The following is a 17561-nucleotide window of genomic DNA, read 5'->3' as shown; positions in this document are numbered from 1 at the left end:
TCGTGGCTTTTAATTGCCGCTTTAAGTTGACGGTGCAGTCTCTCCACCATACCGTTTGCTGCCGGGTGATAGACGGTGGTGCGGATATGTTGTGACCCGGTCAGTCTGGTCAGCTGCTTAAAAAGTTCTGACTCAAACTGCCGCTTTTGGTCCATTGTGATCCGTGCGGGTGTTTTGAAACGAACAATCCAGTTTTTGAACAACAGGCGAGCCACGGTTTCTGCGGTGATGTCCGACATGGGGTATGCCTCCGGCTATCGCGTGAATCTGTCAACGATGGTGAGATAATACTTTTTCCCTCGTGATAGAGGTAATGGACCGACAATATCCATGTGGATGTGCTGGAACCTGCTCGTAGGCCCCATAAAATTTCCGGTCGGCAAGACGGTGTGCCGATGGACTTGGCAGGGGATGCAGACCTGCGCCCATTTGTGGCAATCCTTTTTGATGTTGGTTCACACAAAGCGCTGTGTTATCAATTTGACGGTAGATTTTATCCCCGTGTGCGCCAATCCGTGCAAGTTTCTGAAAACTTGCTTCCGGAAAGGTTGAGTGACGTACGGGCGTGGAACACCCGTTGATGTGTCGCAAATCAGTTTGATAGCTGTGCCGGGAATCGCAGTTTCCTTGAGTTGGAGTTTCGTGGTTCCCTGAAGTAACGTGAGCAGCTCGGCGTCGCCTTGTTGCGACTTGGCGAGCTCCGCGAAATCTACGGCTTGCTGGACGGCCTGCGTTCTGGATAGCGTGTCGGCTACGACGTTATTCTTGCCCGCGATGTGTCTGATATCGTTTGAAAATTGGCCGATGAATTTCAAGTGCCGTGTCTGCCTAGGCGAACTCTGTAACGGATCCTTGCGAAATGCGTTGATGAGCGGTTTGTGGTCCATGTATATTGTAAATTCTCTCCCTTCCAACCAGTGTCGGAAATGTTTGATGGCTGCGTAGATCGTCAAAAGCTTTCGATCGTACGGGCTGTATTTTTGTTGTGCTGTGGTCAGCTTCTTGCTGAGGAAAGCCACCGGTTGTTGTCCGTGTTTTCCGCGCTGGTAAATGACCGCCCTTATCGCGAAATCCGAGGCATCGGTTGTCAGCGAAAGCTCCGCTGCCGGATCGGGATGCACCAAGAGTGTTGCTCTTGCGAGGCTCTTTCTGCATTTCTCGAACGCTGCCTCTCTTTCTGCGTTCTATACGATCAGTGTTTTGCCCTTTTGGTTGCTCTTGAACGCATCGTTTAAGATGGCTTGATCCATGGCCGCTCCCAGAATGAACCTCCTGTAGAAGTTCAGCGTCCCGAGGAACTGCCAAAGTTGCTTGACCGTCGACGGCTTCTAGAATTTCCGTATTGTCTCGACTTTTTCCGGTAAGGGTTGCGTTCCTTTCGCTGATACCTGGTACCCCAAAAATGCTACGACTTCTTTGCCGAATATGCATTTGGCTGGATTGAGCTGGATACCGTACTGGCTGAGTCTCTGGAAGTATTTTTAGATGTTTTTTATGCTCTTCTTCGTCGTGAGATGCTACCAAGATGTCATCAATGTAGGCGTAGCAGAAATCTAGTCTGCGTGTCACCTCGTTGATGAATCGTTGGAAAGTCTGTGCTGCGTTTCTTAAGCCGAAAGGCATTTTAACGAATTTGAATAGCCCGAACGGTGTGGTGATTGCCGTCTTAGGCACGTCGTCCGAATTCACTGGAATTTGATTATAAGCTCTCACTAGATCCAATGTAGAGAAAATTGTTTTCCCGTGAAGAGCTTGCGTGAAATCTTCAATGTACGGTATCGGGTACCTGTCCGGCACCGTTCGGTTGTTAAGCTTGCGGTAATCGCCGCATGGTCGCCACGTGCCTCCTTTCTTTGGCACCATGTGTAACGGCGAGGCCCATGCGCTTTTGGAAGGCGCGATTACTCCTTCTGTAGCAGCAGATCAAATTGTTGCTTTGCCTCCTTGAACTTTTCCGGTACGAGTCTCCGCGGTCTGCACGCCTCCGGTGGACCCGGTGTCGTCTCGATGTAGTGTATCATTGAGTGCGGCGCGGCTTCTGTCTTTTCGGTCGGGCTGGTTAGTTGCAGAAATTCGGCCAATAATTCGTGAAAACGCGTTTCCTGCAACAGAGTCCTGATCGATGCGTGATCAGATTTGCTGTGGAGGCTGTTTGTAGCCAACCCGGTTGTTGCGTCCAGCAGCTTGCCCTTTCGTACGTCCGGCAGGAGGTGGAAATAGCCAAGGAAATCGGATCCGATTATTGGCTGAGTGACGTCAGCCACTATAAATTTCCATTGGAAAGCGCGCCTTAGACCGATGTTGAGTTGAAGCGCGATCCATTCGTACGTGTGGATGAGTGATCCATTTGCTGCAAAAATGGCTTGCGTTGCTCCGGACATTCGTCCGCGTACTATCGAACGCGGGTAGATGCTGATGTCAGATCCCGTGTCGATTAAGTAGCGAATTTTCGTCTGTTTGTTATTAGTAGGCGGCATGGTTTCGGGTTCGGGCCGTCTGCCGCCATTGATTCTGGCCCTTTCGATTTTCCTGTTTTTTCTTCTGTTTTTCTTTAAAAGTGCATGGCTCGGTGCATTACCTGGCCTTGCTGCCAAATCGTCGATGATAATAGCAAAAATCGCTCTCCTCATCAGACGTTGATTTTGCCCGTGTGCGGCTGCGCGATTTTTGGCGCTGCCGCACACGGCAGCCGCAACGGCGCTGTTTGTAGCGGTGCTCCTGACGGCCCAATCACGCATTGAGCGCTGCGACCTGCTTCACCAATGACTGAATCCTCTAGTGAGCCTGTTGATTTTAGTGTTTTCTCTGCTTTCTCTGTCGGTTTGACTACGACGGCGACGGTTCGGCACGTTACTTCATAAACGCAGTCTGCCTGTTCTGCCACATCTTCGAGGAGGTCGTCAGCGCGCGTTGCTAGAATTATTTGCATTTGAGCTGGTAGCCAACCGAGCCATAGCGTCCGCAGGAGTTGGTCGGGCACAGCGTTGCCGGCGAGTGTCCGTAGATGTCGCAAGAACTGCGACGGCTTTCTGTCGTCCAATTCTTCACGCTCTAGCAATTGGTGAATGCGGTATTCCTGCGAGTCGCTCAGTCGTTGGATCAATGCTTTCTTGACTGCGTCGTACTTCCCGTACGCGGCGGATTGATTATCACGTCCTTTATCTCTTTTATGTATTTAGTTTTAATTTGCGAGATTGCGTATGCGTACTTTGTTGAATCTGACGTGGCCGCGCTCAATAGGAACCGGCTCTCTAATTGGGCAAACCATAACTCTGGTTTCTCCGGCCAGAATGGCGGTACGCGTACCAAAACTCCTCCGATTTGTGCTGCGTCGGCGCCTGGCGTCTTGCCAGCCTTCTCTGATTGGTTCATCTTTCTCGACCAGTCGTCAGGGTCACCAGTTTATAGCGTAATGCTAATAGCGTTGTGTTCAAACTGGTGAGAAGAGAATAAACCTTGTTCGTAGAAATATATTTATTTCGTAGTCAGAGAGATATGTACAGTTTTGTGTTTGTGGTTTAAGTGCGCCAATGGCGCGTTCACGGTAAAATGTAAGGCCGTAAATTAAAATAAAAAAAAGCGAGAGCGGTAAGAGATTACCGACCGCGTTTTTGTGTAGAGTACCGGTCCTAAAAAGGACGGTTCTATTGAAGATGCACGCTGCAAGCCTTTGCCTGGTGTTGGAGGTACTCCGTTCAGGAAGTGACCCTCTGTGTGGCAACTGCTCTCTGAGCAAGCCCTAGGCGGCGAAGTTTGAGTGGCGATGGAGCATGTCTCCGATGCGACTGGCACTGTGGCGGTCTCGGTTCTCGGTAGCGTAGTGCGTTCTGCGAACCGAGGAGAGAGAGGTCTCCGTGCTCGGATGTCCCCTGGTGCGAGAGTATCCCGTGGAGGCCGAGTCAACCGTACGCAGAACTCTAAGGGAATAAGCCTCCACTGTAGAGCCTGCAGTGACGACGGCGATGCTGGAGTGTCAGTTGGCCGCAGAGGAAAATTCCTCGGTGAAGTGTGCGGCCGGAGCTGGGACTGGTTCTTTCGCTTTCATGCCTTCTCCTAGGCACTGTGAGAAAGCTAAGAAGCTTGTAGCGACTTAATCGCTGGTTACGCTCTTATACAACAAAGCTATTTCTCAGAACAAGAACCCTTGTGTAGAGCTCGCCTTAAAGCGAGTGAGTGAAGAAAGAATCAAATCGACGTCTTTTTGTAGTGGATCGATCGATTTTTAATCGCGAGATAGTTCTACACTGCCTGCGCTATCTGGTGGTGTAGCCGCAAGCGTAGAACTTGGCTGAGGGCCTGCGGCGCGTAGCGGCGTCGCGGTGTACTACACCACTTCGGTACAGTGGTGTGGCGGTATGCCGCTACAACGTGTAATAAACAAAATGCATAAAGCCCCTTCCCACGTATTCACTTTATTATTCGTAAATAAATGTAAATGCGTTGTGAAAATATTTAGAATATTGAAATGAACAATCATGTATTTGTATTATTTTTGGCATCGAGGACACACACTTTTTCGTTGCATTATTTGCTTTTCACACAAATAATTAATAAATCTTCATTATTCAAATGAAGAAATTCGTGTAACAACATTTTGAGGCTACGAATTTGCAATACAAACTGTGACAATACTTCTATAACACAAACAAGAGAAAAATATTTACTATAAGTCAACAGTATAATGACTTTTCTTGAAAATTCTTAAGCTGAAACAATACAAGAACTAATTTTGAACTTCTTATTGATGAATAAATTCTTATTGATGTTTGAAAATTATGTGTAATTCGTGAAACTTATTTTGTTTATAACTTTTTAATAAACAATGAGCAATGACTAAAACTTTTATAACATTACTGTGGATTGGACAGAACTGTGATCTTAACAACATGTAAAAATCAAAACGATCGAGCCTGACTGTATATTTGTAAATATTTACCTTAATTATACTTTTTTCTATTTGTAATACTATTTATATTTCATGCAATATTATTATATAACACCAGTACTCGGAATTAATTAAATTTTTTGACCGATTTTTGAAGCAGCCTACTTGATGCCTATTTTCCTTTTCCTCTTTACCGCGCGCGCTCTACCAGTCGAGGATCAGCGCTGCCGAGCGTGGAAGCGGCGTTATCCAATTAATGAGTAACAAGTTCTTCTCCTAGAAATCTAATAATTTAGAAATCCTACCCAGTAAACATTCGATATCCTATGTATATACATGAAATATCCATAATGTGAAAAAAATGTACTGTATATACTATGTACATACATATGATATACGCTGATGCAGATACATTTGTGGATATACATAAAATATCTTATAGATATACATAGAATGTATATTCGAACGAGATCGCTGCCTGTATATACATAGAATATACCTCGTGTACATTTCATGTATATACATCAAACGTATATACGATACGTACATACGATATACGCTGAAGTAAATACATTTATGGATATACATAGGATATCGTACGGATATACATACAATGTATATTCGAACGAGATCGCTGCCTGTATATACATAGAATATACCTCGTGTACATTCCATGTATATACATGTAACCAAGGTTGGAAAAGTTACTTTATAAAAGTAACTCGTTACCGTTACCGTTCTTTTTTCTAAACAGTAACTCGTTATCGTTACTCGTTACCAATTTTAAAAAGAAACTCGTTACCGTTGCCGTTACTCAAAAAGTAACGAATAGTTACAATTTCCGTTACTTTTTTTATATATAATACAAATTTTATACACAATTTTTCTAATACAAGATTAAATTAAACACTACAAATTTACAGTAAACATTAAAAATTTTTAAACATTATTTTTCATTAAAGTAACAAAAATATAATTTTAATAATGATATCGCTATTAATATAAAGTGTAATAATTTTAATAATATATAATAAAAGTAATAATTTTGATAAGATATTTTAAATAAGAAAAATTTTTAATAAGTTGTAAACCAGCTTTTTTAAAAATTTTTAGATGCTGTAAATATAAATTAAAAAGTTTTTTTATTGTTAGTTTTTCTATAAATTCGTAGATTTATAGAGTAAATTTGAAAAATGTAACAATAAAAATAACTGTTAAATTCGTTACTTGTTACCGAAAAATGTAACAAAGTTTCAAAAAAAATTTGTAACGCCGTTACCGTTACAGTTACCGAAAAAAAGTAATTGTAACGGTAACGGCGTTACAAGTAACGCGTTACTTCCCAACCCTGCATGTAACATACATATATACGATATATGCTGATGTAGGTACATTTATGAATATACATAGAATGTACATTTAAACGAGATCGCTGCCTGTACATACATAGAATATACCTCGTTTACATTCCATGTGTATATAATACATGTAACGTACATACATATGATATACGCTGATAGATACATTTATAGATACACATAAGATATCGTATGGATATACATAGAATCAGTCATTAGTTCGTTCGCTTGCCGCTATGTGACGCATTATACGCTATCTATCTCGTATTTAAGTTTTAATCATGAAAACTATATAAAACTTGCAAAAGGCGAGTAATAATATTGAAGTCTTCAATTTAAAGATGTAATAACTTTTTCTATCAGTTTAATATTTGAATCCCAACACAGGGAATTTAGATAAACTGATTGTTCAAAAATTGAGTAGATAAATATCCGAATGAATGAAAATTGTTTATTTTACCCAGTAAACATTCGATATCCTATGTATATACATAGAATATCCAAAATGTAAAAAAAACGTACTGTATACATATACTATGTACATACATAGAATGTACTTCATGTACATGCCACGAATGTGTATTGAGCATCCTCGGAATATATCCTATATACATACTGCAAACGTGCACTGCACATCCTCGGAATATACCCCATGTATTATATATACCACAAATGTACACTGCATATCTTTGGAATATACCTATATACTATGGACATCCTATGTACATGTGGTAATTATTTCACATACATAGGATATGCGCTTTATATACTTTTCACATTCTTTGTATATACATAGAATATACAATATACATATATGTATATACATAGAACGTACATAGAATGTCCTAATGTTTATTGGATGGTGAATAGGGTATAATAGGGAAGTGAAGAGGGAAGGGATTCCAGGATACTTAAAAAAGGGGTGGGGTGTAAATGGAGGAGAGTGGCGAGGTTTAGATTGAGGAACGAGATGAGAGAAAGTAGATATTGAGAGAAAGAAGAGAGAAAAGTGTGTAGACTATGTAGGAGGGAGAGGGAAACATGGGAGCATACGTGGGAGGAATGCAGAGAATGGAAAAAGGGAGAAGGGAGTTAGCAAGGGGCAGTAAGTTTGGTGTTGGTAGAGGAAGAAGAGGGAGATAGAAAAAGAACGGCAGGAAGGGAAGGGGGAAGGAAGAGAAAATGGGAGTAAGTGGGTAAGTAAGTGAGAGGAGGGGGGAGGAGAAAAAGAAGGTCGAGTTGAAAGAAATGGAAAAGAGTAAAAGCAAAAGGAAGCGGAAGTCACCTTAGCTGCGGTGTGTGTATTTGATGATAAGGCGGATATGAGTGTGGAAAGGCGTCAAGTTGGAAGGCGTCACCCACAGTCACATTATATTAGGAATAAGTTAGAGATAAGTTAAGATGTAAGAGAATAGAGATAAGTTAGATGTAAGTGAATAAATGTAAGATTGATTGGTAAATTTCTATATTAAGGTAGTCAGCTCCGATTTGATTGAAAATTTAAATTATTTACATAGAGCTTTCTTTTAGCCTACAATTAAGAGTTATAATATTTAAAAACATGGCAAACTATGTGCCGTTCTTGAAAAAATTATGAAAGGAATTTTATAATAAAAATATATAAAATTGCTCTTAAATAAAAATTTATTTTACTAATCTTCAGCTATATCTTCCACCATATCAACAAAATCAAATTCTCCCTCAGAAAACGGAATGTTTTCCGTATTCTGTTGGAATTCCCGAATAACATCAAAAAATGCTCCGATTCGTTCTCGTTTTGGATGAGCACGTTGAAAAAGATACACACACAAATTTGACACAAGCATAGTAGGCGGAGTACCATACTTTGGTGTGTGTTGTCGGATTTCTCTCCAAGTGCGTTCTATACCTTGCGTATGTGCCTCTGAGAATATTTAAAAAAGAATTAATCTATTATTTTTGCAAAGATTTTATAAATTTATTATATTATATTTACTAGTATCAGGGTGCACAAAGTTTATTTTGTGATTCACTGATAAATGACGGAATCCTTCATTTTTAAGGCAATCATATGAGCGCCACATATCCGACATAATTGTTGTACTGGGCAAGATTCACGAATTAATTGCTTCCAGCAAAGTCTCTTTAGACCTATTTGCAACAGGCATGAGAAATACTTTCCGAGATTGACGCTCATATCCACCAAAGACCCATTTTGCTTGAAGCAAACGACCGCGGTTGTATTTGCGTTTGCCGAATAGAGCTTCGTCAATCTCTACAATCTTTTCTGGGCCACTGACTTTTGTAGAGTTTGCATCTACCCAATACACGCAAATCTGGGAGTAATTAACAATTATTTACTTTTCAAAAACATTTAACAACTTTGGATAATTATTTAATAATACAGATACGCTTTGCATGGAAAGTTGTAAATTCATGTGAAACCTTGTTTTGCGTGGAAAGTGTATGCGTGGAGGCAGTGTGTTCCGCCCCCCTGCGGGGGGCTCCACCATAAAAAAAAACTAACCTAACCTAACACTACCTATCCTTGAATTAACCTAATTTTAGATTAACCCAAAAATAGATAATGTTAGGTTATGTGAGTTTTGTTTATGGTGGAGCCCCCCGCAGGGAGGCGGAACACACTGTTTCCACGCATACACTTTCCACGCGAAGCGATATCCACATGGATTTACAACCTTCCATGCAATGCGAGATTCAATTCTAAGCAAGAGTTTTATCACTATAAATTATTTTAAAAGTTTCTATTTTTATCAAAAATGCGTTTACTTTTTAGATATGGGTAATAAATACTGAGTATCAATTTTTTAATATCTGTAAACGGAAAATATCTTACTTCCCGGCAAAAGTTCGTCCAGTCGGTAATTGTTTGATTTGCTAAGAGTAGATCCGATTTATGGAAGTTCCATCGTGGAGACTGCATCCATAAAAAAGTTCAAACCATGTACCGATACGAACACTGCGCTTAAAACAACACTGGCGGCTAATTCGTTTGCGATGCTCTTTACGCTCCGTGTATCGAACATAGCACACAAAATTTTGATCTTTTCGGCAGAGTTGCAAAATTGAAGACTGTCCTCGTTCTTTACAGCGAGGACATTCTATTTCCTGCTGAAAAATACCTTTTTCTAATAGAAAATCAAGAGCTGCTTCTTCTGTGTTTATCGCTCGTACGAATTCTGTATAACCAGACATTGTTATATGTACAACAATACTGATGATATTAACGAAATCTCTTTCAGTGAAGTGTTTACAAGTGTTTGATACAAATATTTACAGTGTATGCAACATACGAAAGACAAATGTTTATAAACGTAAATTTGGCGCAAAACGACGTTTGAAGCAGCCACTTTGAATTTCTTTAAATACGATAATTTCCCATACTTTTAAATATCATAACTCTTAAAAACATTACAACTTTGTGAACCTTGGTTAACCTTGTTAGGTTTACCTTGTTAGGTATAACCTGAGTAGGATTTGTTATTTGTTTCACGCGGCGGAGGACTTCGCCCCGTAGGGCGAAGTCCTCCGCCAACTACGCGTGAAATTTCCAACAAAGCGAGGTTCCTATAGTTTGCCATGTTTTTAAATATTATAACTCTTAATTGTAGGCTAAAAGAAAGCTCTATGTAAATTTTCAACCAAATCGGAGCTGACTACCTTAATATGGAAATTTACCGATTGATTATTTGTAACCCCCAAAGGGATCAATAAAATTTCTACTACTACTACTACTATCACAATAAATTTACACTTATTGGGTGGTATTCATAGTCCGTTCTTATATTCAAAATCGTCTTAAGTACGATCGTAAAATGCTATGAACCAATCAAAAAATCATGTTAGTATCTTAAGACAGTACTTAAGATAATCTTCGAATAAAATCGGACTATGAATACCGCCCATTAATAGATTAGCGCTCCTCCTAGCTGTTACGGTGAGGAAAGGAAAGTGGGCGTCGACTGCAAAAAATTGACTGAAAAGTTCAACTAATTCTGAGCACTGCATTACATGATTGATGGTTGTACTTACTAATACAGGATTTGGAATCGTTGCTAAGTAACCAACCCTGAGGACAGAGACACTTAGTTTTGTTCATATATTGATCAAGAGCGATGCAACGATAATCACAACCGCAACCACTGACCGCGGGTATGATGAGGATCTCACCCAAACCAGAATGAGCTGCAGGCTTGAAATAAATGTTTGTGAGTTCGTGGCTGATATATGAGTAACCACCTTCGCCGTTTCCAGAGTCTGTGTGTCCAGTTTTACCGCCTAAAAAATTAAGATTACTCTTGATAAAATTTTGAGAATTATTATGATATTATGTTGTACATAAGCAAAATTTACTTTAATCAATGATTTAACACAATTCTTATTTTATTTTAATTAAGTTTCACTTTTATTATTTTATTTTTGTTATTTTACTTGTATTATTTTATTTTAATTAGTTTATTTGTATTGTTATTTACCAATGTAACCACCTCCACCGCCTCCTGTATGGCAACCACCTCCACCTCCGCCGAAGCCTCCATTACCGTAATCTTCCTTTCCAGAGTCACAACCAAGTCCTCCCACACCTCCACGAATCAACGGCATTCCCGCAATATTTTGTCGATCGGAATCGTTAGTCCACGAACCATTCCAATTGGCACCGGGGCCGCCTAGAAGAGATATTAGGAAATTTACATTTCTCATGAATATAACTTTATAATTTTATATACTACAATAGTTTTTAAATGAGAAGTGTTTAAGGGATTTATACATTTAAAAACTTGAAAAGGATCAATCTTTTTTACATATTTTAAATCTGCAATGTTTCTCAGTAATTAGTTTACAAAATATTAAATTTAAATTCACAAAATAATCAAGTTACAACGATGATAATGAAATGATTGAGCGGTATGTAATAGATTATTTTTAACTTTAAATGCGTTTTGCTCAAAACTATGATTTCAATATCGGCACCTAAAATATCTTCTAAAAATAGCACGTGAAAAAAATGACTTGGTCGATTTACTTCAAATTTTGCTTATTTATTCTACATACAAATATCAAGTCTTTGTCATAGGAGTTCTTTTTACGATTCAAAATTTTTAGTAATCCAGGAAAAAAATATAAAATTTTAGTTAAAAATTGTACTTTAAACTTTAAATGTATTACCATTTTGTGAAAAATTTATATTTAAAAAATCGGCTATAACAAACACTATAACAAAGACTGTAATTAGCTATAACAAAGTTTTAGTATATGCTCCCTTAAAGTTGAGCAATCAGACTGTCAAAAATTTGCGTATTCAAACACGTAACATAATGATTTTTATATTTACCATTTCCATGTAAAAAACTTTATTCGTCTTCGACACTTTATTTTTATGTGACAGCTTTCATAATTCCATGCGCATCGCGTTCTATAATATTCTAAACATTCTATAATATTCCATTCATTAATATTCCAAAAAATTTTAAAGCTATTATTACTCTAACATTTGTCGTAATTATTAACCGTGTATAAAAAAGATAATTGTATAAAATTATTTCAATAATAATATACATTATATACAATAATATACATTATATCAATATCAATAATTAAAGTGATGTCTGCAGACATCCTGCGATGTCACTGAACGTGCAAATTTTTGATAATCTGATTGGGCGATAGTTGTAAGATAGTTATCGTGCTATTGATCCAATAAAAAATAAAATTCTACAGCTTGGAGAATATGTCAAAAATCTTGATTTAAATATCTAACAATGTGTTTTAAAATATGCAATTTAGATATACAGGGTGCTTCATAATGTCCGTGCCAACGTTCGTGTGCAGGTAGAGTGCGGTAAACTAAATAGAAAAGTCCTTTACCGTTTTGCAATTTTCGCAATAATAATTGAGATATTAATTAAAAAGGATTGACGAATAATCGCGCGTTGCGCGTAGCTAGACCGTAGGCTGTATACTCTAGGCGTGACAACAACGAAATCGTATAGCAACGAAAAATAACAACGCATATTACTTCTGCTCTCGCTACACGTTATTTTTCGTTGCCATGCAATCCTCGTTGTTGTCACGCCTCAAATGTACAGCCCACAGCTACAGTCTAGCTACGCGCAATAGGATGGGCTAAAAAAACCAATTTTTCGAGTTCGCAATTCTAATAGTGCGGAAAAGTTGCCTTTTGGCATTCATATGACGTGTGTAAAAGTGCAATTTGATCGAATAATATCTTCAGCTCTCCCCGATGCAAATTATTCAAATCAAAGTTTCGCAAATCAAAGTTTCAAAATTACGACCTAAAATAAAATTTCAAAAAATTAAAAATTATTTTTTTTTTTAACCAGATATCGGTTTTTTTGCATCAGATTGACCTAAAATGTACCAAAAAGCGCAATAATCCTATATAGGACCTTATAGGGATTATAGTGGGTAATATCAGATAAGCCAAAACGACGTAAAATGCCTTGTTTATTCGACCTCCCGCGTCGATCGCACCCTGAGCCGTCGAAATCTGACCTACAGAACAGCAGTTGATCGAGTTCCAAAAAATTTTCAAAATTTTCAAAAATGTCACCAACAGTTTCGAAAAGCCATTTTGAAAACCCCTTAGAACCCCCAAAATTTCGTCAAAATAGACGTAAAGTTATTATTTCGACCAGAAATGGCCTTTTTTTGAATGTTTTAAATTTTGCGCGACTCTATCGTAGTACCGAAGTCGCCGCCACGTGGCAACGTTGCCCGATAGTGAAGTGAATTTTGAATTATACATATGCGAGCTATATTTATTATATACATATATGCAAGCTATATTTATTAAATATAAGTTATTAAATATAAGTATTTATTAAATATAAGTTTCGACTCGCAACTCGGACGGATTTTGGCATGCTGAAAGATCTCTTAAAATATTGGAGTGCTGCACTTTGTTGAAATAAAGAATGAAAAACCAAGAAAGCCGGGTTAAACGCCCGATGTGTAAGTACATGTACACCAAACCAATAAAAATCGCGTTTTCCTAGCTCGCATATATATAATTCAAAATCCACTTTCGTCTCGAAATAATCTCAGGAATCTGTTATTATAACAGGTGATGCGATAGGTTTAAAACGTCTTTATATTTTTTGAATTACCTGTGCTATTTGAAACCTCAGATGAAGGAGGTAAGAGTCTACCGGCGGGAATGGGGCCACGGCCGTGCTGTAGCCCATTGTCCGCAAAATGACCCAATCCCAAACCACCGCCACCCGCCGCAATTAAGATCGGTACCAGCTCTCCATTGGCTTTTAACTGTAATCATTTAATTCAATCAAAACGCGTACGGACGCGTGATGGTATATGATAGTAAAGAACAATTAATTAAAAACTGAAGCAAGATTTTTATTGCGCAAATGTTATTACGATTGTACTGAGAAGAACATCTACATGATAGCAGCCATTATAAGAAATATCGATGCACTTGTTTACTTAATATATTACATATACTAGAGTGATTATATTACATATACTAGAGATACAATAAATATTATTTACTGTGAAAATGGTAGTTGCACCACCACCGCCCCCGCCGCCGTTTTCAAACTCCGTGTTTTTCACTTCTCGCACTTTTGATGTGGTATGAGTGTTATGTGGTGGTATAGATCCATGTGGTGGAGCCGATGTAGAATTGACTATTTTTGATCCGATGTTCTATTTGACAATGGATAATGTCAACATATTGTAAGCACCATAAATAATAGTCCAAAAATTGGATACATATAATAATAATAATAATAAATTCAACAAATATAGAACGGAACTGATGATACAAATAAAACGAAACCGATGTTACATATAAAAATACATTTTTTTCAATTCATTTATAAAATTGCTAATATTAATATAAATTATATTTATAATGTTATTATTATATATAAAGTACGAATAAGAAATTTAACTTTTTTAATAAGAAATTTAATTCTATACAAAAAAAATTTTAAGTTGTCAAAAAAATTACTTGTAAAATATTATTTCCGTGATAAATCATCTCTATATGTTAAAACAAATTTATTGATTTGTGAAATATAGTATTATTAAAATGCAATTTCAAAACAGAGAAAAGAAGTTATTGATGTTCAAACATGTACAAATTTAGTTCTCTTCAAAAAGAAATTTCACATAAAAAAGTTTTACTTTTCATGTTTTTTATGTTTTTTTTTTTCTATGTGGAAAACATCCTCTTTCCATCTTTATTATATATGCCATTATGCGTACTCATACTCATTTAATATATACTCACTTTGGGACGTGCATCTGCTCCCGCTTGACCCACCATAAAATACAGCTGATCGCCCTTCTGTAATTCTATCACACCTTGAGCAAGGGCACCCATGGAGCTGGAGTTACTCGGATCAGTAGCGCCCTTTCCTCCTTTCGCACCAAAGCCGATCAAACTGTTTTCGAAAACAACTAGTTTACTAGTTGGATATATCAAAACAATAAATACTAAGTAATTCTATATTTATATATTTTTACTACAAGTATATAATTTTAAACAAACTAACTGTTTTATTATATTATAAATCTGTATTTTTTATTAAGTGCACTAACGTGTAGTATTCACCGCGTGACGCAGTCCACCGTTGGACTCCATTCAAATAAAAAACCGGCATGTCTCCCTGTTCTGATATCGGCGACGGTACAATCAATTCTACATCAGTTCTATTATATTTCTCTGCGCATTGCATTTTGTTGGGACCTGTCCTGCCAACGGCTCCACAAGTGGTAATTCGGATAACTGGTAATTTGAAAAATAGAATGAAAAAAAGATAATTTGGTAATACACACATATTTTACGTCTTTTTTTTATTATTGTAAGAAAATTAAATATTTTTCTTTACTTGCGGTGACATAATACATTAAATGTTTCCCTTTATCTTAAAATTATCGTAAAATTATTAAAGATATTCCATTTCATTTAACTTTTTTTATCTTGTAATTTATTGTGAAGAAAGCGTTTTGATAGTAGAGAACATAATATAGGCTGGTATTCATAGTCCGTTCTTATATACAAGATCGTCTTAAGCACGGACTATGAATACCGCCCATAGTAATAGAGAAAATGGTGTCAAAATAAAACAACATAAAATCTAAAAGATCAGCCTTTTTCCAAGTAATTTAATTTATTTTGCAATAAAACAAAATTATATTGCATTACAAAATATTTACAAATAATATTACAAAAGGTACAAAAAATTGCCTTTTTATAAAACAGCGCGCATCAAACGGTAGTGCATTAGATCTAATCTAAAAGAAATCTCACTTATATATATAATATATATATGTATATACAGGGTGTCCGGTAATGGACCAACACTCGTGAGCGGATAGAGTACATTAAACAGAACAGAAAAGTTCTTTACCATTTTACAATTCTCGCAATAATTATTTAAGTATTAATTAAAAAAGATTCCCGAATAAGTGCGCGGCTAGACCGTAGGATGTAACTGTAGAATGTAACTGTAGGCTTCTGCCCGCTTGCTATTGTTCATGCGTCTGCGACTCTCGTCGCGTGGCCAAACATTTCGTTGCCGTACGACGTGCGACTCGCCGCTGACACGCCTACAGTTACATCCTACGGTCTAGCCGCGTGCTTATTCGGCAATTTTTTTAAATTAATACTTAAATAATTATTGCGAGAATTGCAAAATGGTAAAGAACTTTCCTATCCTATTTAATGTACTCTATCCGCTCACAAGTATTGGTCCGTGAGTTACCGGACACCCTGTATATACAGGGTGTCCCAAAAATTTTGACACAGCGGCCGTATGCCGGTAGAGCAGACCAAACTGAACCGAAAAGTCCTCTACCATTTTACAATTTTCACAAGGGTTAAAGAGATATTAATTATTAAAGATTACCGAATGCGAACGCACGGCTGAGATACGACCGCCTACAGACTACGGTCGCTAGGCGCGCGGCGTGCGGTAAGCGGCGAGCGGGGAGCGGCGAGCGGCGCGTGGCGAGCGGCGCGTCCGTAGTCTGTAGGCGGTCGTATCTCAGCCGTGCGTTCGCATTCGGTAATCTTTAATAATTAATATCTCTTTAACCCTTGTAAAAATTGTAAAATGGTAGAGGACTTTTCGGTTCAGTTTGGTCTGCTCTACCGGCATACGGCCGCTGTATCAAAATTTTTGGGACACCCTGTATATATATATATATATATATATATATATATATATATATATATATATATATATTATATATATATATATATATACAGGATGTCCGGTAACTCACGGACCAATACTTATATATTATATATATACACAGGATGTCCGGTAGTCAGTATAATGTGTACTATCTATCATACAAATATTTAATGGTTTTTTTTAACACCCGTATACAGGGTGTTTTATTTTAATCTAGCCAGGCGAATATTTCAAACGCTGTTGAGTTTAGAGAAAAATGTTTTAGACAAAAGTTGTAGGGTTCAGAGGGGGACACAAGATGGTGAGCTTGAGTTTTTGATGACGGTAAAATTGAAGGTCATATAAAGGTCAACTTTGTTTTTTTAAATGAAATGTAGTATTTTCCATTGCATATTCTGAAATAACATAAAATTCTGCATTAAAATTGTCTGACACGTTTTTCATGAAAATCCATAATTTTTTAGGAAATTTAGCAAATTTAGCAACCCCGAAAGTGAGAGGCAAGAGGACTCACGTAAATCAAGCACTCCGATGGAATCAGATTTTCGTCACGTTCACGCCGTTGATTCCGGGTAACTCTAAGAACGAGAAATGTTCATGAACATGTACAAATTGATGCACGATTCTCTTTACAAAAAACAAACATTTTTTTTTTAATTGCTAAATTTCCTAAAAAATTATGGATTTTCATGAAAAACGTGTCAGACAATTTTAATGCAAAATTTTATGTTCTTTTAGAATATGCAATGAAAAATACTACATTTCATTTAAAAAAAACAAAGTTGACCTTCAATTTTACCTTCATCAAAAACTCAAGCCCACCATCTTGTGTCCCCCTCCGAACCCTACAACTTTTGTCTGAAACATTTTTTTCTAAACTCAACAGCGTTTGAAATATTTGCCTGGCTAGATTAAAATGAAACACACTGTATACTTATACACGTATATACAAATATTATATACGTATATATGTATATAAAAGATGTTTAAAAAACCATTCAATATTTGTATGATAGATAGTATACATTATACTGACAAGAAGAGTGTTTCAGTTGGGAAACGCAAATCATAACCAAACTTTAATAGTGTGTAGGGGGAGGTCTCCTGAGTACATACGTAAAATATAGGTGTAGA

General features: G+C 37.4%; 1 protein-coding gene across 9 annotated transcripts in view; it reads right to left on the bottom strand.

The window, feature by feature from the left end:
* Window positions 1-17561, bottom strand: part of Alk (Anaplastic lymphoma kinase) — a 233657-nt gene that overhangs the window by 137638 nt on the left and 78458 nt on the right. For 8 of the 9 annotated variants that reach the window (XR_010889918.1, XR_010889915.1, XR_010889917.1 and 5 more), the window contains 6 exons: window positions 14827-15013; window positions 14516-14669; window positions 13771-13926; window positions 13371-13527; window positions 10719-10910; window positions 10276-10521 (listed from right to left, as the gene is read on the bottom strand). Coding sequence is in view for 5 of the 9 variants with exons in the window: in XM_067353965.1 (XP_067210066.1) it covers window positions 10276-10521; window positions 10719-10910; window positions 13371-13527; window positions 13771-13926; window positions 14516-14669; window positions 14827-15013 (1092 nt within the window). In the remaining 4 variants the exon portion in view is untranslated. The remainder of the gene's footprint in view (window positions 1-10275; window positions 10522-10718; window positions 10911-13370; window positions 13528-13770; window positions 13927-14515; window positions 14670-14826; window positions 15014-17561) is intronic. The other variant, XM_067353964.1, reaches the window with a different exon arrangement.

Source organism: Linepithema humile, chromosome 4 (genome assembly GCF_040581485.1).
Source record: "Linepithema humile isolate Giens D197 chromosome 4, Lhum_UNIL_v1.0, whole genome shotgun sequence".
Lineage (NCBI taxonomy): Eukaryota > Metazoa > Arthropoda > Insecta > Hymenoptera > Formicidae > Linepithema > Linepithema humile.
This window is presented reverse-complemented; position numbering and strand designations above follow the sequence as displayed.